Raw genomic sequence first — 27,222 nt, 5'->3', positions numbered from 1 at the left:
AAATCTTACAACAGTCCTACAAGCAACACGTCATTTCTGCAAATTAGTGATAAATGGAGAAAACATTCATGTCAACAAAGTAATAAGTAGAGAATGTCTTTTCATTCTACTACAGAGACTGCAGTATCCCAAACAGTTCCCCCCCCAACCGACTACAAAGTTCAGAGCTGATGACTTACACTCTGGCAGATCCTTTCATGACACACGCATCACATCACATTATATGGGCATGACACTGTAACGGTGCATGCCTGTCAAAGCACAACACTTTGCAACGCAGCACGCCAGGGAATAGGAAAGGGCAGCCTTGCAAACTGGGGTTAACAGGCGATGTGGTTTCACTCAATGTTTTCATCAAATTTTTTCACTCGAATCTTGGTGAATAATGTGCAGGCAGCAATGTCAGCCCTTGCAGACAAACTGCAAAAGTATCTTCCCCTAAGCCCATAGTCACCGCTACAATAAACAGACACTAAACATTTGACTGCCTTTAATATTTCCCTTCTTTAGGCAACTGTCCCTATGATACAGATGTCTCCAATACGCACATCTGCCTGCAGGAATCACTTCACTTCTTCCTACCCACAGACATGGAGAAATGAAAAATTAAATGTGATCACATCTGTATGTGAGAGCTCAAGACTCCAGGCTGGAAATCACTGGAGACTGGCAGAGTGCTCTGGCAAAATATCACTGCACGTTTGCCCTATGTTCTACCCTAGACATGCGCTGCTGGCCACAGCTACTGAAAACCCATGGGAGTAGGTGCACCTTTGGTCTTCCATCTGCATAAGAAAGTAATTATACCCTAAGTGATTCTCAGCACACTCAGCTTCATTTTGACAGTAGCCCAGAATCACTGTGACAAGCTGCACAGCAAATACTGCTCCAAGGAGGGCTCCTGCAGACAGCTGTTAAGCCAGGCGCTGATCCAGGATGTTAGGCCTCACTTTGTGCTTGGGGCTTCAAAAGCTCCATCCCAGCAACAACTCTAAGCTCCACGTGTGCCAGTGATCCCATTTATACTCCTATCAGCTTCTGTGTGGGCCAAAATCTGCCGGAGGGTACAGCTGGTGGGCTGGGATATGCTTTATTGACAGGTTTAGAGCCTCCTGACCTCAGATGTGAGGAGACTCTGCCTGTTGTACATTTGGAATGACTGCAGTGAACCTAATTCACCTGCCCAACATGGGGGGGATAGGGAGGGAGGGGGTTGGCCTTTGACTTTAAGAGATGTCTCAGGAAGTTCTGTCACTTCCTGCATCAGCAACGGTCTGAGGGGGAACGCGGGGCTCCAGCACAACCTTCCCTCAGACTAGCCAAAAATAAAACTAAGGGGGTGAGGAGAGGTGGGGAGGCCTGGCTACAGGGGTGGCACACACCTCATGCTGGACATGTGGCCAGCGTTCACACAGCAAGGGAGAAAACCTGAGCAGTGAGTGAGCGGATAAAGCTTTAGAGACAGGAAGCAAAGACATTTAAGAGAGAAATTCTGTCCGCTCTGTAGGAATGAAAACAACCCTTGTTGCAGCTCCCTCAGAATCTGGGTGACCAACCAACAGCCCCACACGCTGCGCTGCCCACACTACACTACCACAGGCAGCTGCTGTGACAGGGAATAGAAACCGGGCAGCAGGAGCAACGCCCGGCTGCATAAATAGATACGAGGAACGTACACAACTGTGGTTTCACACGCAGCGATCGTTCGGCTCCTCACAGCCGCCCATCGCGGCACACAGCCCGCTCCCCCTCAGCACCACGAGCGGCAAAATGCGGACATCCACCGCGCAGGCACCGCTGGGATTCGAACCCAGGATCTCCTGTTTACTAGACAGGCGCTTTAACCAACTAAGCCACGGCGCCGGGCGATAGCGCTGTGTGCTTGGCGGGCCCAATACATCGGCACAGCACGGCCCGGCCCCGCACCGCCCCGAGGAGCGGCCTACCTGCGGAACGTACCTCCATCAACAGCTGAGCGAACATCCTGCTCCAGGGATCCTCCCTCTGCTGAGTATCTTGGAAAGAAATGTTGAAAGTGCTGAAAATGCCGCTGTTAGGAACAAGGCTTCCAGACACTTTGAAACACAAAATATTTTATTAATTGATATTCGCACGTACACTAAATAGATATAATCCTCAGGTTGCTCCCCAGAATACCGTGCTCTGTGCTGGGTGGACCCTTATTAGACAGAACTAGTTTGTGCTGAATTGCGTCAGACAAACTACAGCTTCTTCAGATGGCTGGAGGTTATTGCACAGCAGAGTTACGGGAGTATGGCAGCAAGAGGGAAAATAAGTTCATTGTGTTACTTACAAAGCTCCTTCTGATGCCCTCTGAAAGCCAAGATGCTGTGTGTGCCATAGTGAAGAAGAATTGTTTATCTAAGAAATGGAAGGAAACTTGACAATAATTTATAATTCACACATGTTCATTAATAAATGGAGCTCGGAACTATTGTATTCATTTTAAAATGTTTAAAATTTACCAGCAGGCAAGTAAATAATTTTGTCCTCCAGTCCCACACTATACAGACTTCAGCTGCGGGGCAGCTACAATCTTTATGTGAGGAGGCACAGCTGCTCAGGGGATCAGCAAAGTGTGGGATCGTAGAATTGTCTGAGTCACAATGGACCCATAGAGGCATCTGGTCCAACTTCCCTACAGTTAACAGGGGCCTACAGCTCCATTGGGTGCTCAGTCTGTGTGCCTGCAGGGATGGGGCATCACCACCCTTATCATCATCTTTCTTCCTTGTATCCAGTCTAAATCTCTCCTCTCTTAGTCTGAAACCATTTGCCCTCGTCCTGTCACAACAGACCCTGCTCAGCAGCACAGTTTATCATTCCTCTAGAATACTATGGCAGCACAAGATTAAACATTCAGCTTTATATGTGCAGTACATGAAGGTGTACAGACATTCCACTTATACTCACGTATGTTAACATCCAAAGACTGCCAGATGAATTTAAAGATCAGGAGGGATGGAAGGTGGCGATGGCAAAATATTTCTTGCTGGAGAAGACAGACGACAGAATACACACTTGGATTTCACTTCAAAGTCACTGTGCTGCAGGCTTAGGAAAGGTCTTTCACATTCTTCACACTGGTATGAATACAATGAAGATGGCAGTTGGGTTAATCATGTGATAGATGTACATTATTGCCCTCAGAACGCAACTCTGCACACACACAGCTAGGCCAGATTTCTGAGATCCCCTGAATAAAGTTACACTTGATGTGAGCTCTGATTATTTTTTTTCCACTCATGCAGAATCATGCCTTATTTCTGGGGTAACCTGATGGTATCCAGTTCTAAGCTGTTCTGTCTTGGTGGCAGCCACTATGTGATTTTTGTGGGTTTTTATATTGTTTTTCAAATCTGACCATAATCTGATGAATAATTTTGATTAGTGGGCGTGTGTTGAAAGGAAAAAGGAAAAGAAAGAAAGGAAAGCTGCTACAGGTAGATAGATAGTAGTAATTTTGGATGGAATATTAACCCAGTACAGTCAGGATGAAGAAGTTTTGCTGCTGACCACACACGTGAAGTTGACTCTATTTCTGTTGGACTCTATGCAGCATTAACTTCAAATTCAACAGAAAACACTTACAGAAAAGTCAATTATATATTTTATTGTTTGATGCAGCTCTGCATGTGAATTGGTGCCCTTACCACAACCAGTTTTAAAGGAAAACTGTTACTACTACATTCCACCCCCCAAAAAAGGTGGGCAGATCTTTAACAAAGAAAGAACAACCCATTAGTGCTTTCAAGTAGCAAATCTCAGGCTTCCCTTTAAAAGTCAAAGTTTGTTCCCAGATAAAGTATGAGGTGTGGCTAGGAAATAAATTGATACAACCTGAGCAATTTTTGAGCCTTTTTCTTTTCTGCTTTCTATCACTGAAGGCATGAGATCCATCTTTTCAATGTTCCACAGTCTCAAAGTGGAATCCTGAGAAATAAAAGCAATCATTGTGACATGTTTGTGCATCACCAAAACGCTGATCTACATGATTTCTGAGAAGATGAGCTCTCAGTTCTTTAGATGAGTCTCTCAACAGGAGAGTGCTAAACCTCTGTCACGTTTAAGCATCGTATCTTTGGAAACAACCTGCAGCAATCTTAAAACTGCATGGATGCTTTAAGAAAACAAAAAATAAACACAGTTATCACATTCTTTTTAAGATCTTCTATAATCACTTGATGTAGATGTTGATTAGAACATAGAAAGTTTATGAGCAACTGTATTATTGTGAAACGTCATTAGGCAAAACCTGACACAAAGGGATGGAATCTTCAAATCCATTTATGATTTAGCTCTTGAAACTGCATCAGGGAAGTGGTGATCACCTTTGAGGCTGAAAGAATCCACTTCTTGCTTCTACTAATTGCGACATCTGTCACCCAATCCCAGTGGCCCTACAGTAAAGCAAAATCTAACTTAAAGCCAAGGTAAGAATATATTGTTCTAACAAATTACACTGCACACATTCAGCATGTATTCCTGCCCGTATCTGCAAAGGATGGGCAAGGATATTGGGTAACAATAAATACAACGCTTTGAAAGGAGCACACACTTTATAGCTTCTCATCAAACTACTGGCCAAATAAAACCGCAGTACCTTTAAGCTTAACTTCTTATATCCTGCATCTGTTTCCCATACGACTATTGCGTTGTCGTATCCACCAGATAGTACAAGTGATGCTGAAACATGAAATCAGAATATTTACAGTATATTTGCTTTGATGTACAGGCTAATAAGAGACTCCTTCTAGCACTGTGTCAGACTTGGTTAACACAATATAAAGAATGAACTATTAGTCCTGCCTTGACAAGATGCCTGAAGTTCCTTTTGGCTATTTGTTGCTAATGTTCTTGATTTTATAAACAGTAAGCCTAAGTTTACATAATAGCAATTTAATAGTAAACAGCAATAGTAAAAATAGTAATAGTAGTGAAGTAGCAAAAGGGAACAGCTAATTAGACCAAAACATAAAGAAACTCATATCAGCCCATTCCAGTGAAGAGATTCTGTTCCAGTACAACGGCAGTTTGCAATAATACAAATTTCAAGCTTGTAGAGGAGCTGCTAGTCTGTGATCTGGTCATCAGCTTCAATTTAAGCAGAGATCATTTTCTTGTAATTAAATATGCTATCTTGGAAATGACAAATTACTTACATGATTGGAGCGGTGACTTGTGGCTCACCTGTTATGTCACATACACAGACACTGAGTTACACCATGTGCTGGTATTCAGATAACTCACCATCGTGGCTGAAACAACAGGAACTAACAGAACCCTCATGTCCCTGGTTCAAGGTAACAGGTCCACGACTCTGAAATACTTCTGTCTTTATGTCCCATATTTTTAAGCTCCTGTCCCAGGATGCTGTGCACAAGTAACGACCATCAGATGTAAAGCAGCAATCAGAGATAGCATTGCTGTGTCCCCTAAAACATGAAAACACCCCAACAGTGAGGTTTTGTAACCATTATCAAACTCTCAGAGCCTCCTGTAGCACTGAGCGCTCACTCCATCCATTAGAACAGCATAAATGCGTCCTGAATGTTAACTGCATGGATAGATCTGTAAAGCCTCTGGAACTACTCGCAGCCCTGCAGCCTGCATGGGTTTGGGCCCCTTGCAGGGTGAGCCACAGGCTGGAGTCAACCCCAACATTGTGTGAGCAATTGCAGCTACAGAACAACCACACTTCTTTAAAAGCAAGTTACCAAAAGAGTCATGTGAATTTTCATTCTAATACTCAGAGGAAAGGGATGAATCAATTTATATTAAAGTCTATAAAAGGAATTTGGAAGCTCTGGAACAGGCTAAGAACTCTGGGGCTTCCTGCAGTCTGTACCAGGGGAGCATCTCTTACAGGAAACAAAGCTGTCGTCACTGTGATTTAAAGGAAATATTATTACAATGCTCCAGATTGAATTTCCCATCCAAAATAATTCCTAATCCCTCAACAGAGCATTTTATTACTGTTTAAAGGCACTCTCTGCTTATCGTTGTTATAATTCAAAGCTATGTTTGTTGAGTTTATTTAAAGCTACTGCTATTTTAACAGTTCACTTGATATGTATTGTATAATTTATTATTAAAAATGATAACAACGCCCCACATTGGCCTAATTTTTAAATGCAATACTTATTTCAGTGAGAGATGTACGGGTTTAGCACAGGGAGCTGCAGGAGCTCACAAAGAGCACATGAGAGATGAAAAGAAGCCAAAGAGGGAAGCCAAAGATGGTCTATAATTATATAGGAAAAACTATTAAAATTCAAAACGACCACTGTATTATTTCTCCTTCACTACATAATGTTTTTAAAGGCTTCTTTATTCCATGTAATATTTGATCTTCTCACTTGTCAATTATAAATTCTTCCTAATTAGTAGGAATCACACCAATAAGTTTATATTTCAGCACTATATCGCATATGCTTCTTCCAATGTATATAAAAGAACACAGGAGCTCTAAAACTAGCACAAAAATGCTGCCAAAACACAACTTTTTAATTATTTACAGCAGGAAGCTTGAGTGGAAATTTTCATTCACACATTCCATGTATATCATCTGCTTATATATAAATTAATTAGGTCAAATCTTGCCATAACTCACTGATAATTGTCAAGGATGCAAACAATACCACGCATAATTAACTATAGCATTATTTCTTACTCTTTAATTGTAATTGAGGTGGATCGAGCTACCATATCCCACAGCTTTATAGTCTTATCGTATGATACTGAAGTCACTCTCTGATTACCAGGCTCAAAGCAGCATCTTGTGATTGTACTCCTGTGATGACCTATGGAAAACACACCAAGAGGAAATACTGTAAAGCTGCTTCCCAGCTTTGAATCATTAGCTTTCCATCTCAGTGCATGGGTCTGAAGGGCAGAACTACCCACAGCAGCTATGCACCAGTCTATCTCCAAAACACTGACGTTTATCAAGGAAGGGCATCTGAACCGAACTGAGTTCATTATAATTATTAAGAAATAAAAGAACTCGAGAGCTGCATAAACAAGACTTAAAAGTCATAAATCTTACCTTGGACACGTGCCACCTTTGTTGCACGTACTGCATCAAAAACAGATATGGCATTGCCATTATCCGAGCCAGATACCACATATTTGCCATCACGGGAAATATTACATGAAGTTACGATACCTTCATGTTCTATTGTCCACTAAAGAGAAAATAAAGGGTTTTGGAAACACACTTGAGGGTTAGAGATAAGAGTCTTTAACAGCACTGGCTTTAATCTCTAAGTAGGCTCAGAAGAAACGGGCTTGGTATTACTTTAGTTTGGTGAAAGGTGATAGAAGCATTTACATCCAATTCTATTTGTAAAATAACAGTAAGTTTAAAATTAGATAGGGATATCTTGTTCAAATCTTAAAACATTAATTCAATCAGTCTAACATCTTCTGAGACAGATGATTATTATTACAGCCATTTTTATCTGAAATAACCGAGACATCTTCATCATTAAGGGACTCAACATGATCAAACAACCAATCAGATCAAAAGCCAGACTAAAAATCAAGCCTGAATACCCTGATTGTAATGAATTGTACAAAGAAAGAATGCTTTGGATTTTTTTATTTGCCAGTAATGAAGGAACGCATCTGAATTTTACAGCCACACCTTCTTGAGGATGCACTCAAAGGATACATACAAGCACTTTTCCCGTTTCCATATCCCAAGTCTTGACAGTTCTATCATAGGATGATGTTACCACTCTAAAAATGACCATGAAAACAGCACTCAATGTTTTCGCTCAAGAGAAGATATTTGAAAATAAATGCTTTTAATTCTGACACTGACTTACCATCCTGCCTCATTCATTTGTAAACACTGCAGCCAAAATTGCCTTTTGCAGTTTAAAATGTGTAATTATTTATATTTCAAATACAAACTAACAATAATGTCATGTACGTGATGTTCAGACACTGGTCTGCACAAACACAAACCCACGTTACACAGCAAAGCTAATTGATGAGAAGTGGCAGGTTTCCATGAATGAGGAAGTCACCGAGTTTGCCCTCACATTATTTTGAGTATTTCCAATTATCTAAAATAACATCTACATGGAATGTCACAGTATTTGTAGCACAGTGCAAATGGTTTTAGTTCTATTGTGGCTTGTTTTTCTGTTTTTGATCAAGTTTACAGAATGTCACTTTCACAGATTTTGCCCAGGAAACTTTAGGTAAACTAAGAATATATTCTCAAACTTATTCTTTTCATTATGTGTACGTTGCCTCCACTGGCATCATTTCTGCTCCTAAATGGAAGCACTTAGCATGAGAAGTAACAAGAAGATAAGGAACTGGTGGCATTTTCTGTTGGGAGGCAGCAGGCAGAAGGGCACATACACAATCCAGTGATCAAAAAGTGATCAGTCAACTCTTTAATTTGATTTAAATTGATTTAAACTACAAGTTAATGATAAAATATAGCAGAAATAATAGCCCTGGAGGCAACACATGACATCCTCTACTCAACCAAATGTTAATGCGTGCTGCAGTGTTAATTATTATACCCAGAGATTGACACTAGATAAGATACATTTCTTCCTAAATTGAAATTACAGGCATAATGGAAAGGATACGGAACATTAATAAACAATACAGAACTTTTATGACCACATAAATCTCAGTGACAGATGAACCCCTGTGCCTTGGCTTCGGTGTTGTTCTTCTATGCAATACCTCTGTTCCTTTCAGAACATAAACCATAGACTTCCAGCCACAAATAACTCACAAGTAGTAATTCCTTTGCCCTGAAAAGGTCGTGACTTGGACTGTTCCTTCAGTGGCCACCAAATAAAAACCAAAAGATTTAAGCACTGCTGTACAAACTGTATGCGAAATGAACTGAAGATGAAGGAGTCTGGCAGTGAATAAGCTGCTACCAGACAAAGATAAAGGGATAACGAGCAGAAAATTAAGCAAAAGAAGCTTGACTTTGATGAACTAGAAAACCACAGAAACAACTGAAAAAGTAACTGGTTTGTTCTAAATTTGCCCAACGCTTTTCACACATAATCACATTTAACCTTGAAAATCATGTTAATTGTCACCTACTTTTTTAATAAATAGTGATAGCAAATAGTCACCTTCTGCCATCAGGACTCGGGTTGCATTCAGAAACTGGGGCTGTGTGCTCTTCAAACATTTGAACAGGAAATCCTTTGGCAACATCCTTAAATAAATCCAGAGGAGTTTGATTGGGAAGTGCTTTTTTTGTGGGAAAAAAATAACACAGCACCACAAAACCAAAGCAAAACAAAGCTTGGGAAATAAGGTTAGCCTGACATGTGTGATCTAATCTAAAAATACAAACAGCAACTTATTTGTGTATTCCAAAAGCCCATTGTGAATGTTGTGCTCAAATCACTGATAGCCATGCCCATCAATAGTGTCCATCTAAGTGCTGTCTCATGTTTCACGAGCCTGTTTCCACACCAGCCTGGTCCAGGCACTGGTACCAGGACTTTTAGTTGTTGTACAGAACCAACCAGAGGTTCATTGCTGGGCTCCCGTGTACTGCAGCGATACGGATGAAGACCGAAACTGCAAAAAGGCCAACATCCATCACACTGACCAACATTATCATTCCTTGCTCATCCTACTCTGCCACCTTCCTCTGTGAGGAGGCTATTTCAGATTCTTTACAAAATTATTTCACCTCTCATATTAAGGCATCAGCGCAATGGGCATTGGTTTGGTTTTTTAATTTGTTGTTGTGTCCACAACATACCCAGAGCTTCACTGTTCTGTCGTAAGAGCATGAAAGTATTTTTGAGTCTTCACAGCAAAAATGGCAGGAGCTCACAGTATCGCTGTGTCCTCTCAGAATTTTAAACTGAATCTGTAAGCAAATAGAGCAAAGTTTAGGAAATCTTCTCCTGGAAGCCCTTGGGGCAGCCATGCCCACACAGTGCAGTGCAATGCAGCAGCAGAGCTCTGTGTGGAGAGGACACATCCTGCTCCAGCACTGGGCTGCAGCTGCTCGAGTTGGTCACAGCCTGGTGGAGAAAGAAAAACTGATGGATTTGATTTGTATTTTCTGGAGAGAATGGGCTGGGTTGTTTTCTTTTGTTTATTTTTCCGAGTTTCTCTCAAGCAAAGTAATATTTATTTTTAAGTCTCAGAAAGTCTCTCCCTCAAGTCTTTCAAAAAAACCTTTGTGTTTCAGTGATTCTGGCCCGTGGAGAGGCAGTACCAGAGGCCCCAAGCCTGTGCTGTTTAGCCACGACCACCACCATCAGTGTGAGCCATACTCTGAGAATGTCTTTCTTCAGTCACTGAGCGCCCACCACAATTCTGTGTGAACTAAGCCACCGCAAGGCCCACCTGCCCCAAGCGTTAGTGCTGAGCTTTCAGGAGCCTTGAACACACTCTGCTGGCGCTCCCTTCCTCCCAGCAGCCCTGCCCACCTCCCCCGTTTGCTCCTGGTCCTCCCAGCTCTTCTCGGCTGAGAACGTCTCGGGCTGGGGCTCAGGCAGCGGTTCTATGGCCAAGGGCTCCCCGCGGCTGCCCCCTGCCGCCATGCCGCCCACATCACCTCAGCCGCGGGCTGCCCGCTGGCGGGAACGCGGCCCTGAGGCCTTGGCTGCACCGTGTAGGTTTGCTCTGTCACCGCCATGCTGGTACAACACAGGGTCAGTTTTATTGCTTCCCTGCAGCAGAGGCAACCTCCTCAAGGCTTTAGATGTTTTCTCTCCCATCCACAGATGTTGTTTTTGGCTTTATTTTAAAAACCACACATTCTGCAATTCAACACACAACTATTAAGCACCTTGCTCTAACCAAGAGCTGCCACAGAGCTGCAGGTACCAGAAGATACATCTGGAGTCAGAAAGAACCTACAACAGAGGATTTCAGTTAAGGTTTTTGTTCTTAAGTTTAGATAAGGTTGTTTTGGAGTCCCTGTGCACCTGGAAGGTGACGGGCTGTGGGTCTACTTAACAGCTTGATGGTTTGTAGCTTACATTAATACTGCAAGCTGCAAGTATTTCCTAAATGTATTGCATGAAATAAAAGTAGTGCTTCCATTGTAAATATACATAATTGCTGAATAATGCAGATATAATTATAGTATTAACATATTAAGGCTAACTCAGCCTTAATTTCTATCAAACTGACAGCTTATTGGTTTAGGTCTGCTATGACAAATGCTATACGTACTTGGGAGATGTTCCAGCTCCAGTTACAGCCAGATGCTGGGAAAACACAACCTGAATTTCTGTGTTAGAAATGTTAGAAGCAATAGAAAATACACACACCCAATACATATTTTACATTACTTCAGTTTCTAAGTCCTTAGATTAACTCTAATTAACAAATGTTTGCCCTTCAGAGTGAAGGGAAAGGAGAATGGTTGGAAATAGCCTTCAAAGATGATCGAGTCCAACCACCTGACCTCTTTAGGGCTAACCAAAACTTAAGGCATACTATTGAAGGCAGCTTCGAGAACACTGGCAGACATAGAGAATCAGCCACCTCACCAGGTGCTGCCCATGTCTGACCACCCTTGTGGCAGATGTATCCTTTCTAATGCTTTATGTAAACCTCCACAGAGCAGCTCTGTGCCGTTGCCATCCTTCTTGAGAGATCTAAGGTTATAAAGGTCTGAGGTTATGATTTATTGTACAAAAATGATTTGTAATACTTGGTTTATTAAAATATCTTGCTTTGTGTTAATTAAGACAGAACCTGCAGTATTTCACATTATGCTGCAAGGAAGAGGTCTTTTTCAACATTCCATAATCATTATATTTTAATCCTATGAAACATCGCAAAATAAACATATAAACATTTACTTTCAAACAAATTCAATATGAATACGTTATCTACAATGCTTCAAAGTACATATATACATCACTGATCTACCATCATGGAGGAGATCAAAAATTTGAGATCTAAAAATCACACAGCAATGAAGAAAGATGCCTCTTCAATACTGAAGTTGTTTCAATCTAAAAGAAAGAAAGAAAAAGGACAGACTAAATAGTCACATACATCATTAAGAATACTTAATTACTTGAGCAGTTTTTTTAACCTTAAATTAAGAAATATAATTGACTTTGGATAAAAACACTCCACCTCAGTGCACAGCAAACACGAAGACTTCCAAACTATCAGCTTGTACAATGAAGTCAAACTATTCTGTGCACTGCTCCTTGCTGAAGCACAGAATCACCACAAGTATCAAAGCCATACAGTGTATCCATCTGAACTGATCTCCTGGTGATTATCAACAAAATGAAGCTGACTTAAACATTCAGAAGCAGACAACATTGCTTCCAACATTTCCAAGTAAAGACAGTAGACAAAGTCATGGAAATATGACTCACTATTTGCATTTCTTGAATTCCTTCAAAGCATCATTCACCTGTAACTATAAACCCTGATAACTAACATAACGTTCTGTGTAGACCCTTTTATCTCTACAGGCCTCCATTATAAAATGAATTACCCCACAGCTTAAGATACCTGCAACATTTCCTCACTTCATTAAACAAACTAGCAGGATTTAGAAACAAAGAGAGACCTGCTGATCCATATTTGCTATGAATAAGTTTACTGAACTGCAAACTCCTACACTGAGGTTTCATTTATCCACTGTAAAGTCTGCAAGTACTTCAGTCAACTATTTACCTTCTTAGAAGTTCCTTAGGTGACAGGTTTGTAGAATCTATATCACTAAGGCTGTCACTGCTGTCTGTAGTATCTGAGCTGCTGTCTTTTTCCGACTTTTTATTCTTGTGTTTTCCTTTGGTTTTGTGTTTCCTGTGTTTCTTTTTCTGTACAAAGAAAAACAATTCATTATACCACAATTTTCATTTTGAAAGAGCTGGTTTCTTCTGAAAGGTGATAACAACAAAAAAGCAAATGTCTCCAAAAGTCAGTTTAATCATAGACACTACAGACAATTGAAATACTTAACAATGACTTTTGCTGGGGCACTATCCAGCCTGAGCTAACAAAGAAAAATAAATGCCAAAACTACTCATCTCTTTCCAACACTTCAACCTCATCAAAACAAGAATTTGATTATTCATTTATATAGAAGTTGTGAGTTATACACAGCTCTCAGAATGTGCCTGACATCTTCCATCTTCAGCATCAAACATTAAACACTAACATTCTGTCCATACTCACATTATATAAATGGGAAAAGCAGCACTTAGCTGAATGTTCTCAGATTTCAGCCTGAAATCACCTGAGAATCTCAGTTATTCCAGCTCAAACAAACTAAATAAATCACAAGAAAATTTGATCAAAGAACCAATAAATCAATTATTTTAATTAAATACCTTTTCCTTTTTATGTCTGTGATCTCTCTTAGTCTTGTGTTTTTCTCTGTTCTTTTTATGTTTTTCTTTCTTACTAGGCCCTGGAGAACTTGCTGGCACCACTGTTTCTTGTTGCCATGTAGAGCCTGAATTGCAAAGCAAACGCAGAAACAAAAAATACAAACAACAACAAAAAGGTATTTTTTATATTTAAATTCTATATTAATGTAACAGGCTGGTTTAAGAAAAGCTTTCAAATAGGTGTGAAATGGGTAAACTTCTAACTGAATGTTCCTACTGTAACAAAACGCCTTTTCAATCCATTAATAAGGAAACTGCAATGCTCATTCTATATCTCCATTACAGTTCATTAACCTTGACTCTGTGGAACTACAACGAAGTTAGTACAGGCAAAAAGATTCCTGCTAGTCCCTCACAGAGTGGAAACTAAGCGCGTGTTGACATGTTTGACCTGGCACTTAAGTAGTAAGGTACTGATTCACAAACATTTACTAAAGATGTATGTATATTTTTCTTTAACACATAGAATTTATACGCTACAAGTCTACAGAACCTACCAGAAGAAAAAGATGGAGGCAACTTTGGGCCAAATTCTTCTGCATCATTCTGTTCCTGCTTCAAAGTAGCCAATGAAGAAACACCAGGCTCATCTTTGATAGCCACGCTGTCTATGAAAAACAAACAAACAAACAAACTCAATTCATTTGAAAGAAAATACTTCTTTCAAGAATTATCAGAGAAAGTTACTGATCAGCAGCCTTTATCTCCATGGATTGCCAGGGCCAACTGCACAGCTGACATCCGGAATGATTTCACCATATTGCCTCTGGTTTTGTTTGTTCTGTGGGTTTTTGTTTTTTTTATTAAACAAAAAATAGACCTATTGTACAAGTCAGTTCAGAGTGTAACGCTGTCCTAGCAATCCCAGGAGTATTTGATTCATAAAGAAAGCTTTTACAAAATGCTTATTTTGGTAAGCACGCATTAAGGACTACCTTGTATGTTAGAAGAAGAACTATCAGGAGGACCAGCTTGTCTGGTGGTTTCTGAATCTATTACTGAAGTATCTGGTTGCTGTTCTTCATCACTCTCTTCCTCAGAAGAAGATTTTTCATCTGAGGAACTCACGAAGATGGCCTTGAATAAGTCCATGGATGGTCTGCTTTCTTCTTCCTGCTCCTGCTCCTTATCTTCATTAGTTACCTGCAAAGCAGTGTAATGAACCACATTGAGATGCCTCAAGAAACTAAAAATCTCTCTCTGATCAGTTAAGCAATAAAATAATTTCAAATATGCTGGATGTATTGACTAACCAATCAAACATCACAACACAGAAGAAGTTTACAACCTCACTAATTCTTAATTCAATCCATTGGACCACTAAGCTTTGTTTCCTGTAACAAGTAATGAAATTTGTGCTCCATGCTCAATTGAAAACAGATCCCAAATTATTACAAATTCTTATTCATTACTTCAAACTTCACTTACACACCAGAGTAAATTTATTCAAAATGAAAACATTTCCTATCTCTGCAAAGTATGTATCCTCCCCCTCAAAGCAGAAAAGACACATACATATTCTGTGCCTGTGAGCAAAGTGGGTACAAGGTACTGAACTCAACTCCCAGACTGCAAGTGACAATTTATCTGTCCTTAAGCTGCTACTTCAAGTATATCCATGCTTATTGCCCTTGTGAAAGTCTGAAAGTTTTATAACCTCGAAATTCTTTCAAAAGCAATCTCCCTTCCTTTTTCCTTACCCTGAGATGGTCCTTTGGCAAACTAATCTTTATTAAACCGATCCATACAGTACACAACATTATTTCCAAGGTTTACAGTCATTCTCCTTTATACTCCAACACCTCTAAGAACCCACCTCGCTGGGAAGCGTTTCAGTTGCCTTTGTTCCACTTTCTTCTGTTGCTGGCACTGGGGGCTTCTGCAGAAGATCAGCTTTTGACCTGGCAAGACTAATGAATTCACTGATAGAATCTTTTTTCTCCTTCTCTTGATCTGATATGTCCCATCTTGAAGGTTTCTTTGGTTCTAAAAAAGCCCCAAACATTCAAATCACTCACATGCCAAATTCTACTGCATTTCATGACCTACTTGATTTTATTTTAGTCTGCTTCTCCACCCTGGTTTGATAATTTTTCTATCTTTTTAATGAATATTTGACCTAAAAAGGTCTCCTGGGTGGAATACATTAGCATCATCTCACTGACTTTAGTTTTTATGTCTGAATTGAATGCATTGAATGCATTTCTTATTTTCAATTTTTATACCTGTTTTTCTTTTATGAACAAACAAAACCAAAGCCAACAAACCGCCAGATGGATGGATTCATTCTCCATAACAAAGACAACCATTTTCTATATACCACTACTTTATAGCTACACGATTTAAGAAAAACACCAGACTTACTGCTCACACTGTCATTCTCTTGTTTCCTTTCACTTGTTTCTTGTGTTACAGATGTGGTAGGCTCAGACAGAGTTAAGAAATTAAATACAGAATACTTGTCTCTCTTCACTTTTGGTAAACCAACAATGGAAGACCTGCAGGGAAATATCAGTGTTTTTTTATTACTGTCTTCTACGCACAATTAGCTACAACAAATGACAGTAGTACTTAATATGCATTTCATTTTGTCAGAAGAGCTTTATGAGGCCAATTAAAACATTAGGGGATTCTATGATACATCTATTATAATACAAAAAGAAAACATGAAGCCTCAAGACTATGAAAACTCAGAATTTCCAAGAAGTGTTCAAAAATGTAAGAACTTCTAAATTAATCATCTTACTCAGGGTATGGATCAGGAACATTAAATCTTTTGCACAGCAGCTTTTCAGGGTGCCATTCAAACTTGTCTCTTGTGAGTTTGCCAAACATCTTCATCTTCACAGCAGATTCCTTATCATCAATATCATTCTGAAAAAGTCAGACACGGTCAGCTGTGTAACAACTCTATGAATTAACCATTACTGTTGTCATACTAACAACAGGACAGATAAACATTTCAGTGTAGTTTAACAGATCACTGCTTTACATGCATTAAGTCTTTTCAAAGGTTTACTTAACTGGCAACAAAGCATTATGATGTTATGTAGTTATGATGTAACTACAAAGGAGTTTTAAAGAAAAATACTTTTGTAAGGCAGCGTTAAGGCAATAAATAGTTTCAAAGTACTAAAATACCATGACAACATATACCTCCTGGTCCCGAGGAACTTCAACTTTGTCGACATCATCTTCATATTTGGCCCGGGTAAACCTGGATGCCAGCGTTGAGTTGGAGGACTTGTATAACATCGCTGCACGGAAGAATTCCTCTTGTTCTCTCCCTCGTTCCCATTCAGTCATACTTGGGTCTAAGTAACGCTCCAATGTATCTACTGTAAGTTAAGGAAATAAATACGTAGAATTAAACCTTACCTAAGTTTGACGCTTTTCAAGGAAAAAAAAAAAAAAAAAAAGATCTTTGCAAGTATTTCCTGAATATTTATTTTAAGGATAGAATTAACCTCAATTGTATTTTTCCTTGACAAGTAGAGGCAGTTTTTCACAACAGCCAGAATGAAAGCATTTGCCAAATGCAAGACAGATATTTTACATAATTTTACTTGTAATGCTGATTGTTTGCTTGGTTTTTTTTAATCCTTTAACCCTAATTTAATAGGGTTTAAATTCAAAGCTTCACCAAATAATTAAAACACAGAGCAAGCAAAAACAAAAAATACTCCTTCAGAGAAAACTAAAAACATCAGGATTTCTCTCTTTATTACCTTTTTCTCCTTGTTTAAGGCTTTTCACAAAACTTTCGTATCTTTTTTGTTTTTCTGGATCTCTTGCAAATGGTTTGAAGTCACTAGAACCAGCGTTTGCTAACTGTCCCCCCAGCAACATTTGCCATTTGTGAGAAGCATCATTTGGGGAGGCTGGCTGGAATCTGCTATTCCGGGGCTGCTGAGGCAACATTTTTGCTTTCATTTGTTGTTCGGATGCTTGCTTTACTTGTTTGAGTCTCTCTCTGTCTTTCTCAGACAAGTATTCTAAAACAGAAGGAGCTGGACCTAGGACCAAAAGCAGAAGTGAGAAGTAAGTGAAAACAAAAATTTAGTTCAACTATTTGTGACGCTTCAGTGGAGTAGGAAGCCTGAGTATACACAGAGAAAATGCTCTTCTGCAACAACACACACTATAATGGCAGAAAAGGCAGATGAAAACTGTTGGTCACTACTGCACCTTTTCGGCTATTTACACATACTTATATTACTTCATAATTTTTATTATTGTACATAAGAACACAAGTGAAACATACAAGTTACATTAGAGCAATGTTCAAGTTTGGAACAATTTTTTACTGCTAAATAAACAAATTGTGGACCTAAAGAACAAGGAAAGGCAGGTCTGCATCTACCAATACCTTTTAGAACAGTCTCTCCTAGTTGTTCCCTCCTCTCAGATGCATTCAGTGCATGCCTGCCTTGTTGTGCACTGTCACTCCCCAGTTTTCCACTTGATTCTTCTAACACCTTTTGTAAATGGTAGTTTTCATTCCCAGCTGCTATTACAGGCCGAAAGTAATGGACTGGTCTGTAATTTCGTGGCAGATCAGGTGGCAGATAAATCTTCACAGAGAAGTGGAAAAAAACAAAACAATCACAAAAGCAAGATATAACTTCGTATTAAACTTTTAGAAATGGGATTGAGAAATGTAGTTTCAATCTAAAAATCTCCCAATTTACAAGTAACACCAGAAAGACCAGAAAGAGATACCACATTCTTTTAGACTGCATCAGTAAGTGGCAGTAATACAAACTTCTGGAACAGACTGTATATATTGTCAATATATACTATGCAAAATAGGAAAACATGCACATCAAGCAGCAGCAAAAATTAAGCAGTCTTAATATGCATCGCTTGCTTTGAGAATCTGTGCTCCTGACTGATTTTTTTTAAAAACAGAAATCATGTATGATTTAGTCAAACTGTTGAATACTTCTGAGCTTAATGTATTTTCATGTCTTTCAGAGTCCTTTTTCTCCATTCTTCACCAAACTTCATTGCTTATTACAACTTACATTTTGAAGAATATAACAAGTGTTATACCACAGTGAAATCCATACATCTCACACGTCAACTTTGCTTTAAATGTTAATTCTTAGTGCAAAAATGTCATTATCTGCTTACCTTGTTTGGAGCTGATGGCTTTGATGCCAAGGAAAAGCCATCCAAGATTTTGCCTATATATCTAACTTCTGTTTCAGACCCTACAAAAATAACCACAGAGTTGGTCAATATTGAAAACACGCACATTTTGTAAGAACACTCCTGAATGTTTCACGTTTTGCAGAACATTTTATGGGATGTAACTGAACGTGGCTACAAGTGAGACAACGGTACCATTACATGCACATCTAACATGCTAAGTGCCATTAATTGCACACAGCAAACATCAGCAGTTACTTTAGATATCACTAAATTATTCCATGCACTTGAAAACTGCACTACTAATAGAGAATTGAGATAAAATTTATGAACGTTATCATCTGAAAATCAGCAAATTTATCTAAATAAATCTATTTACAAGTAGTGAGTCATATTTTCAGCCATACTAACCTCTTTCAGCATAATAACCTCTTTTTTCAGTGCAATTAAATACTGTGTTTCATGAAGCAGCACATGTTGTCCCTTCTCAAAATGTTATTTGGACACTTAATCTAAATTGGCATTAGTGGAAGATTAAAATAGTTATTTCCAGAATTGGAACACAAAAATATTCCGAGAAGTCTAAGACAAAGCTCCAGGTATCACAGCTAGGAGATACCAATCTACTAGAAGTATTTGAAAAGATGGATGTGTCTTAAACTCAGACGACACAAACTCTTTCAAAACAACTACAATTCTTACTTTTTTTGGATCTATACTCCTTAGGTGCTGTCCAGCCATACAAGCCATCTCCAGGTTCTTCATCTTTTAGAACTGTATCATATTTTGACAATGTTTCAGTTGCATAAATATCATCATCTTCCTCCTCTAAAGCTCCTACACCAAAAGCCTACAATAGATTTCAAACAAAAGTAATGAGAACTCGAAAATATGAGAATTACATTTTAAGTCACTTGTTGGAACACACCTATGTCTGTATGTTACCACCTACAGTATGTAAGGTGTCCAATGTACATATATGTATTGGGAAAAATGTACTACTTCACATAAAGAAAACCAAGCGGTCCCAACTCGGGGATGATGGATCTGGGAGGAAGCAAACATATCCTACATGTTTTAATCCCCTCGCAGGGAGTAACAATAAGTTGGGTCTGTACAAGGTGAGGACAGCAGCCTAATTCTAGAGGTCAGACTTTGAGTCTGGTTAAGTGCTGTTAAAATTATCGAGGGGGAAAAAAAAGCATGAAAATTAATGGAGTGTAATTCTCAGAATTATATAAATTGACAGAGCTCTTCCTACACAAAAACTACAAATACAACAGAAGAAAGTAAAAGCCCTCTGCCAGATTCAGCATCACTGAAAGAATTCAGTGAAATTGGGGAAAAAAAAACTAAAATCATATTCCATATCAACTTTCCCTAATCAAAGTAAGGCAAGAATGTTCGTAGTTCAATCACTCATTTTACCCTACTAGTTCTCATTAAAAACATTGACAAACGTGGTTAAGAGTTGGAAGGATTTATTTAATATGAAGATATGGGCAAGTTAAACAATAAGGAAAAGATAAACTCCTAAACCTGTTTTCAAACCATGCTTACAGTTTCTTACAATAAGTCTACAATGATGAGGTGCCTCTCATTTCAACACTACTAATGAAGTACCTGAGACAATACATTACCTGGCCTGTGATCCCTAGTTTTCTTTGTCTGCTGCTTCTCACATCACCAATTAAATTACTCGGGTCTTCCGAATCAGCTGCAAACAGATTAAGGTGTTCTCTTCCAGACGCACCAAACAAAGCTTGTGAGGGGTCCAAACCCTTATAGCCAAGTCCATGGACATTCTCTTTTGGAGTCAAATCAACAGGCATGACATCTTTTGGTGCAAAGGTCACATTTTCTGGCTGATATTCATCCTCTTCATCCTTGTACAAAATAAAAGTATGTAAGAACAACAAAGTTTTGTATATTTGGCTTTTACAGCATCTAGTTAATATGAGACCAGGCACGTTCAAGTTTCTGTAACTACATACTAAATTATTTATGAACTACACATGCCCAGGTAACAAAAGAACAAATGTAGTTACACTCAACCTTTTTCATAATAAACATGGTAAATATTCACAAATGCTTTAACAAAACTTTAAACTGTGTTAAAGTTCTGCTTAAAACGTCAACAAGTTTTCCATAAAGGGTGTTAACGTACATAAGTTACTTATACATAAGAAAACAAATAACTTCTGCCTGTACAATACCTCAGAACCTTCTGACAGCCCAGGTGGTAATGCACAGCCATATATTTTCACTTCAGGGTCTGTAACAGATGCAACAGCATCACTATTAATTTAAAGTTCACTATCAAATTTCTCTACAATTAAATAAACAGATTAAATAAAAGGAAGGATTAAAAAGGACTTTCTAACGGGTGTGTGAATGTAGCTTTCTACAACTGAGCTCAGGCACCTCAGTGAACTTACCAGGTTTCTGCCTACGTGGCTTCCTCTTGACTCGTGGTCCAATTCCTTGTCCTTCTTTCCAGCCCATTTTTCGCAACAGTTCAACCCCAATTGTTATTCTAGAAAGAAAACAAAGGAAAGCAAAAATAAAAAACTCAAATCACAACTCTAACATTGCTCAAAATCGAACAGAAAGTTAAACCAATTGAGAGTGTGCTTTTGTAACATACTTTCAACTAAAATCTGAATGCATCAACATTTGCATATATGCTGCATCAGTCTGTAAGTGTGCGCCTGGCACAAGTCTGCACATACAAAAACATCCACAAGGAGGCCTCTCTGCAAAGGCAACACTGCAGACTTTGCAGCCTCTTTCATGAATTACTCCAGTCAAACATTGCTTCTCTTATCAATGCAAAAAGAATTTCTAAGCTAACTTTTATTTCAGTTTACTTACTTTGACGGTCCTATTAAGTCATCAAATGCACTAGTTCCTGGAATGGCAGCAACTACTCCAGCAATCTGTCTAGCTTTCTCTTTTATTCTGTCCTTAGCTTTGGATGCAAAATCATCTGTGGTTGTAATATCTTTAGGGGCTATCCCAAATTCACTAAGATCCTAGAAAAGACAGGCAAAACAGAAAAATTACATTAGAAAATGTTTTCCCTGAACTACTTACTGTAACAGTAAAGGAAAGTAAACACGGTGCAGCCCTCACATTGGCAACATTTTTCAAGACATGTAGATAGTTGATTTCTACGTAACTCGAATGGTCATATTTTAAACAGCTTTGAAAGCATTTGGAAGGGAAAATGAAAAGTTTGAGATATTGGGTTTTTTAATACTGTATGGGAGATCACAGTGTGAACCACTGATTAATCAGCTGAGGCAAGTGTGGGGTCAGCTGTGGGAGCACAGGTGAAAGTTATGTAGCTGTGCTCCCTGGAGGGGTGGAGTTCGACTCCACCTCCTCTGAGACCTCATTTAAGGGCTGACCCTCACTGAGGCAGCATCTTTTGGAGATCACTTGCCACGGAGGATCGCCTCAGCTCTGGTGAGTTCCCTTTTCCTTATACCTTCTGTATTTCCACCATTTTCCTTGTAATTGCCATTCTTGTTAGTACCAGTATAGTTACTGCCAATACAAATACTGAGATTACATGAACTTCCTAAGTGAATCTATTAAATATCCTACAGAATATATAAGTATAACAAGGAATACATGAACTAATTTTAAGTTTACAACAGTTTTTGCTATTTAAGTTATTTTTTCACGGCTGGAAAAACTTACAATCATGGCAACAACTTCCAAAAGAGATCTATTTCCTTCTAAATTTACCTCTTCATCCATGAAGTCTTCTGGTCCAAGAACGGTTCTGTCTGCTCTCTTCTGCCGCGATGATACAAAAGCTGAGGGTGTCCATCCTTTAAAGGAGGCAAACCACCAAAAGTGAGGGACTGCAGACTATAACAAAGCATCTGAAAACAATTCAAACATTTGAACCTCACACCTAAAGGATACATCAGAACATTCATAGAGCTGCAGTCTGAGAAACAAAGCTTAAGAAACTCCAAAAATCCTGTTCCAAGTATTAATATAATAACAAACAGCAGGAGAAAAAATAATCAATGACATTTCTTTCTTTTTCACTGATGTTACATTGCAGTCATCAAGCAACCCTTCCCAGCCGACACAGAAGTATCTCACCTTCCTTAGTGCCAACAGTGTTAAAGTAACCAGCAGAGAATCCACCAGTAAACGCCCCATGAAAACGCTGATATCGCCCCTTTGCATCTTTAACAGTCTGTTCTTGAAGAGGAACTGGCTTCTTAATTCGTTCACCTACAATGAGATAAATCAGAAAGTAAGTCATAACACTATGTAAAGAATGGAATCTCTACGTGCTCCAGAAGCCATTTCTTCCTTTGCAATTAGGAACAGGACCAAATAGTACCTACTCTGAAACTGTCCATTGACAAAACATTGTATTTGAAACACATCCCATTCATCAAGGGAAGCTAGTGAAGCCCACACTGAACCTTCCAAAGGATCCAGGCATTCAACTGTACTTTATGTTGGTAATGAACTCGCACTGACAAGGCCCAATCCCCCTCTCATACAATCTCAGTCAGACATATAACAGCATTACAACATTTACTGAGAACTGAGAGTCCCTGCCTTGGCTAAAAATAACGTGTAACACTACTGTTTCTCTAAGGGTTGGTCCACAAAAACCATCGCTCCCAGGCCATGGTTTATCATCGTTCTGTTTAAGAAGCACCTCTCTTCTCACAGCCCCCTACTGCTTTCCAGCCCCCGATAGGCAACAAAACCTCTCTTTACCCTCAGCAGTCAGCTCCCAAACAACACTCGCTGCCTGTTGGCTTGTGTTGGGTCGAACACAAACGTATGACACGGCACAGAGCTGCACTCGCCCCAGAAGTTACAATGAAAGCCAAGCAAGGCACGGACAAACTCAGGCCGCGAAACGAGCCCCGCGCGGGCAGCACAGGCCCCGCCGCTCCTAGCACAGGGCCAGGCTGCTTTATTTCGCAATCCAGTCCTTCAGAACACCCAAACAGACTCAGAAAGGCGGAGGAGGCCAGGCGGGCTCGCTGGGCTCCCTTACCCTCCTGCAGGGGCTGCAGCGCCGTCCCATAGCTCACCACATCCTCCTCCTCGCCGTCACTCGAGTCCGCCGCCATCTTGACGCGACGGCAGCTCGCGCGGGTCAACGCAGGGTCACGTGATGCGCTGGGATGGCCCGGCCCTCAGCGGGCGGAGCCGGCTGAGATTCACCACAGAGCCCAGCACAGCTGCGTGGAAACGGGATGTAACTCTAATTAACGGCAATTAATAGCGCTAAATAAAGGCTAACGCTGGACACGGTGCCCATCTAACTACGGCCTACAGAGGCACCTCACAAGGGAAGCAGTTTCATGTTCCATTCGGAACTTGTGACAGCACAGATCCACAGCTGGTTGAACTCCTTACAACTAAATGGCAGCACAGCTGTAAAACTAAATCCTTACACAGCTGTGAAACTTAAATCCTTACACAGCTGTAATGGGCTCCTGCACTTGGCAGGCACGGCTTCCTCAAGGTGTTTGTTTGTACGCACAGAACTGGTTTCTTCCACAGTGAAACTCCCCCGGTTTCATGTGGTTTCAGGTTTCCCTAGGAAATATTTACCCGGTTGTATGCAAATGGAGGGTACCGGGTTATTTAGGTTTAGGGCTGGCTCTAAACCAACAAGCCGCTGGCATTTATCTACGTGCACTGACTTCTCTCATCGTTCCTAATTAGCAAGCAGTTATCCCGGAGCACAGAGTGGCAATGAGTTGTTAGCACAGTTGCTTTTTCTCTTTGTTTGGGAAATAATTGTCCCTAAATAGTCAAATCTTGAAGGGTATTTTTTCCTTTAAAGCTCTTATCAGATGAGGAGTGCTGTTGCATCACAGCGGTATTTCCTTTAAAGCAGGTGACAGTATCTGCAGCTGTTAAATAAGATTATGCCAATGACTTTTGGTAATGGTAACACCACTAACATTTCTGCAGGTTTGGATACATTATGTCTTCAATACGTATTTGTTAATAGTAGTGATTCTTCTACAAATCAAAACAATCTTTTGCCAAATATAACTGAGTGAGAAACAAAGATCAGTTTAAGAGCCATTTTCCTCTCTCCTCACCTAAAACTTCCCTACTGGAGCCAGACATTCCCTTACTACAGAACTACAACCTTCAGAAATGAACTCGACAACTCTAAAGTTACAGACTGTCAGGGATGCTGACAAAATTTTTGTTGCTCTCAGAAGAACATTCATGAATATTCAATATTCCAAGCCAACAACTGAAGGAGCAATAAATAACTGTGTGCCCTGTCCAGAATTTAAGAATCTACCTTGACAAACAGCACGTGTTTGAAGCATACTTCTCTCTTCATACAGTATCATTCTGATGTGCTTTTGCTGATAAGCCTCCCTTGTCTGAGACAACAACTGCTTTTGAAGCACCTGTTACCATCCTGTAACCACAGTGTTTGGAGTCACAAGAGCAATAAAAGGTTTGCTCCCACAGAGCAGTATTGTTGTTACAAAGTCAAATCAGATTCAGATCTCCAGTGTATAACTGCACCAACACAAGTGACAGCGGGAAACTAATTTCCCAAATTGAGACCATTTCCCATTGGCCAAAGAGGAGTATAAGGACTAAGACAAGGACTGGAATTTCAAATATTCACTTTTTTTTTCTTTTTCTTTTAAGATGAGGGAGGGCAAGAACAGGACTGACTGAGCAGGCGGAATTACACAAACATGACAGAAACACGGCACATAATGTGTATGTATATATACACCATCATATATGTGTATGTATCTATGTATACTACCGTGTGTCTGTGGTAAGGCTATTCCAGTTCTGACCTCTCTCTCACCTTGATTTCTGTGGGACAAAAACTGGGACAGCTCAAGCTCTGCCTTCCAACACCTGTTTTCAATGCAGTCATTGTTTGCTTCACCTGGCTGGTTTATCTGTGAAAATGCAGAAAGCCTGAAGCAAGGAGTTCTGGAAAACAAAGAGAGAGATTTGCTGCAGAGATAACATCAGCTGCTCTCAGCTTCAGTATTTTAGGCACAACTCACTGATTTTCATTAATGCAAATCCTCCAGTATCTGGTAAAAGATGCTCTCCCTGTGCACCAGTTCGCTGAATTTGGTCTCCTAAGGTTACAGATGTCAGCAAAACATCTGCCTCTGCAGATCCCTTTTTGTGAGTACTTGAGTTACTGATTCCCAGCCTGTTATTGCTCAGTCTCTACAACGCAGGAAACCAAACCCTCTGATTAATACAATTGTGAGAAACTGAGAAAGTATGAACCCACCTCTATTTCAGAATTCTAATAGCAACCAAAGAGCTACTGGAAACAAGTCATTTAACTAAATGGTCAGAAGAGTTGGGATATGTTTTCTGAGACAAATCAGTTTTTGGAACGCTCTAAGCTGCAATTAACATTCCAGGGTCACGGAGAGCTCCTACCCCATCATTACAAAGCTCAGTCCTAACTACTGAGACCATGCAATCAGCGTGTCTCCTGACAAATATCACATCCACTCAGATGAGCACTCTGCAGACAGACAAAACTTACTGAGACTTACTTAGAAATACAGGGTAAATCCTGACACACACATGAAGCACTCTTATCAAAGCGAGGGCAAGGCACAGTCTAATCTGGCAGCTCTGAGGGTGTTGGAAGATATTCTCAGGGTGCTCACTGTGGGGGAGGGAAGCCTTTAAGAGCTATCTCAGATTCTTCAGTTTGCTGGAGAAGTTCACTGTGTCTGGCTGGCTTTGTTTCATTACAGGTATCCACCAGCAGCTGAGAAGGGCCGCAGTCTGTGCTCTGTCACTGAGATATGCTACAAGTACGTTATCTCTGGTACCATTCTCTGCAAAAACTGTGCTTTACACACACCGCAGCCATAGTCACTTGTCTCATTGTTAACCATCTGACCCTCCAACCAGGCTACAAACTCTATTTGGAAACAGCTTAACATCAGATCCATTTTCAATAAACCCAGTGGAAGCAGTGCCATGCCGACTGCCCAATGGTGCCAGCACAGCCTATGCTGACAATATGCTCATTTATCTCTCACTGATATTAATTTCAACAACAAACTGGACATTTACACCGATTTGGCAAGATTTAAGTTTTTCAAGCATTTTTCTTTATCAGTAGGGTTGTCTTTGCAGATACCTTCCTGGCTCCTGAAGGTTATGGCTACAGAAAGACAGAAACCATCTAAAGGACAGGATACATTTGCTAATAATCACTTAAAGCACTTTGATGCTTAACATCCTCACACGCTGGAAGCCCACATTACCGTAGCTTAGGCCTGGGCAGCACTAGCAGCCAATACTGCCCATTTGCACCGGGGCCCGGGCTCAGCTCGTTGTGCCGCGCCCACACGGAGCCCACACGGCGCTGTCGGGGCCGAGGCCGCCTCTCTCTGAGTCGGGCACCGACCGTGGCGCTGCCGGCGGCCCTGGGACCCCACCGCTCCCATGTGTCACGCCGGGGCCGCTCGGCCGCCGAAACCCCCCGGCGATCCCGAGCCACAAGGCAGGCGGACACGCGGTGCCAACCGGCCGGAGCGACGCGAGGCAGAGCCGCGGGGCGGGGCAGCTGCTCCCCGCCCGCCGGGGGTGGAGCCGGGCGGCGCCGTGGGGCAGCTCCGACATT

General features: G+C 40.4%; 2 protein-coding genes and 1 non-coding gene across 4 annotated transcripts; all 3 read right to left on the bottom strand.

Annotated features, from left to right (window-relative positions):
* Nucleotides 1-1,578: 1,578 nt before the first annotated feature.
* Nucleotides 1,579-10,771, bottom strand: WDR88 (WD repeat domain 88). Of its 2 annotated transcripts, none has more exons than XM_015873944.3 (11): nt 10,467-10,771; nt 9,788-9,898; nt 9,144-9,229; nt 7,701-7,764; nt 7,070-7,208; nt 6,695-6,824; nt 5,272-5,456; nt 4,625-4,707; nt 4,353-4,421; nt 3,862-3,954; nt 1,579-3,104 (listed from the first exon to the last, which is right to left on the bottom strand). In XM_015873944.3, exons 1-11 carry the CDS (start codon nt 10,578-10,580, stop codon nt 2,967-2,969), a joined length of 1,212 nt encoding a protein of 403 aa, XP_015729430.2. In that variant the 5' UTR covers nt 10,581-10,771; the 3' UTR covers nt 1,579-2,966. The 2 variants fall into 2 exon arrangements, with proteins under 2 accessions (XP_015729430.2, XP_085407243.1); XM_085551117.1 differs by lacking the exon at nt 10,467-10,771 and having other exon boundaries at nt 1,579-2,382; nt 2,935-3,104; nt 9,788-10,398.
* TRNAT-AGU (transfer RNA threonine (anticodon AGU)) lies at nt 1,790-1,863 on the bottom strand. The gene has a single exon. It is a non-coding gene; the product is annotated as a tRNA-Thr (tRNA).
* A 917-nt stretch (nt 10,772-11,688) lies between the features above and the next one.
* Nucleotides 11,689-23,705, bottom strand: GPATCH1 (G-patch domain containing 1). Its single transcript, XM_015873933.3, has 20 exons — nt 23,611-23,705; nt 22,689-22,823; nt 22,320-22,405; nt 21,438-21,598; nt 21,002-21,099; nt 20,780-20,838; nt 20,204-20,449; nt 19,266-19,413; nt 18,546-18,625; nt 17,779-17,983; nt 17,138-17,425; nt 16,566-16,747; nt 16,156-16,283; nt 15,774-15,907; nt 15,226-15,395; nt 14,345-14,552; nt 13,907-14,017; nt 13,350-13,474; nt 12,691-12,836; nt 11,689-12,008 (listed from the first exon to the last, which is right to left on the bottom strand). The coding sequence occupies exons 1-20, from the start codon at nt 23,684-23,686 to the stop codon at nt 11,987-11,989; spliced, it is 2,808 nt and encodes a 935-aa protein (XP_015729419.2). The 5' UTR covers nt 23,687-23,705; the 3' UTR covers nt 11,689-11,986.
* Nucleotides 23,706-27,222: the final 3,517 nt, after the last annotated feature.

Source organism: Coturnix japonica, chromosome 6, assembly GCF_054131305.1.
Source record: "Coturnix japonica strain WE chromosome 6, WE-NBRP24, whole genome shotgun sequence".
Classification (NCBI taxonomy): Eukaryota; Metazoa; Chordata; class Aves; order Galliformes; family Phasianidae; genus Coturnix; species Coturnix japonica.
Note: the sequence above shows the minus strand (reverse complement) of the source record. Positions and strands in the feature narration are given on the sequence as shown.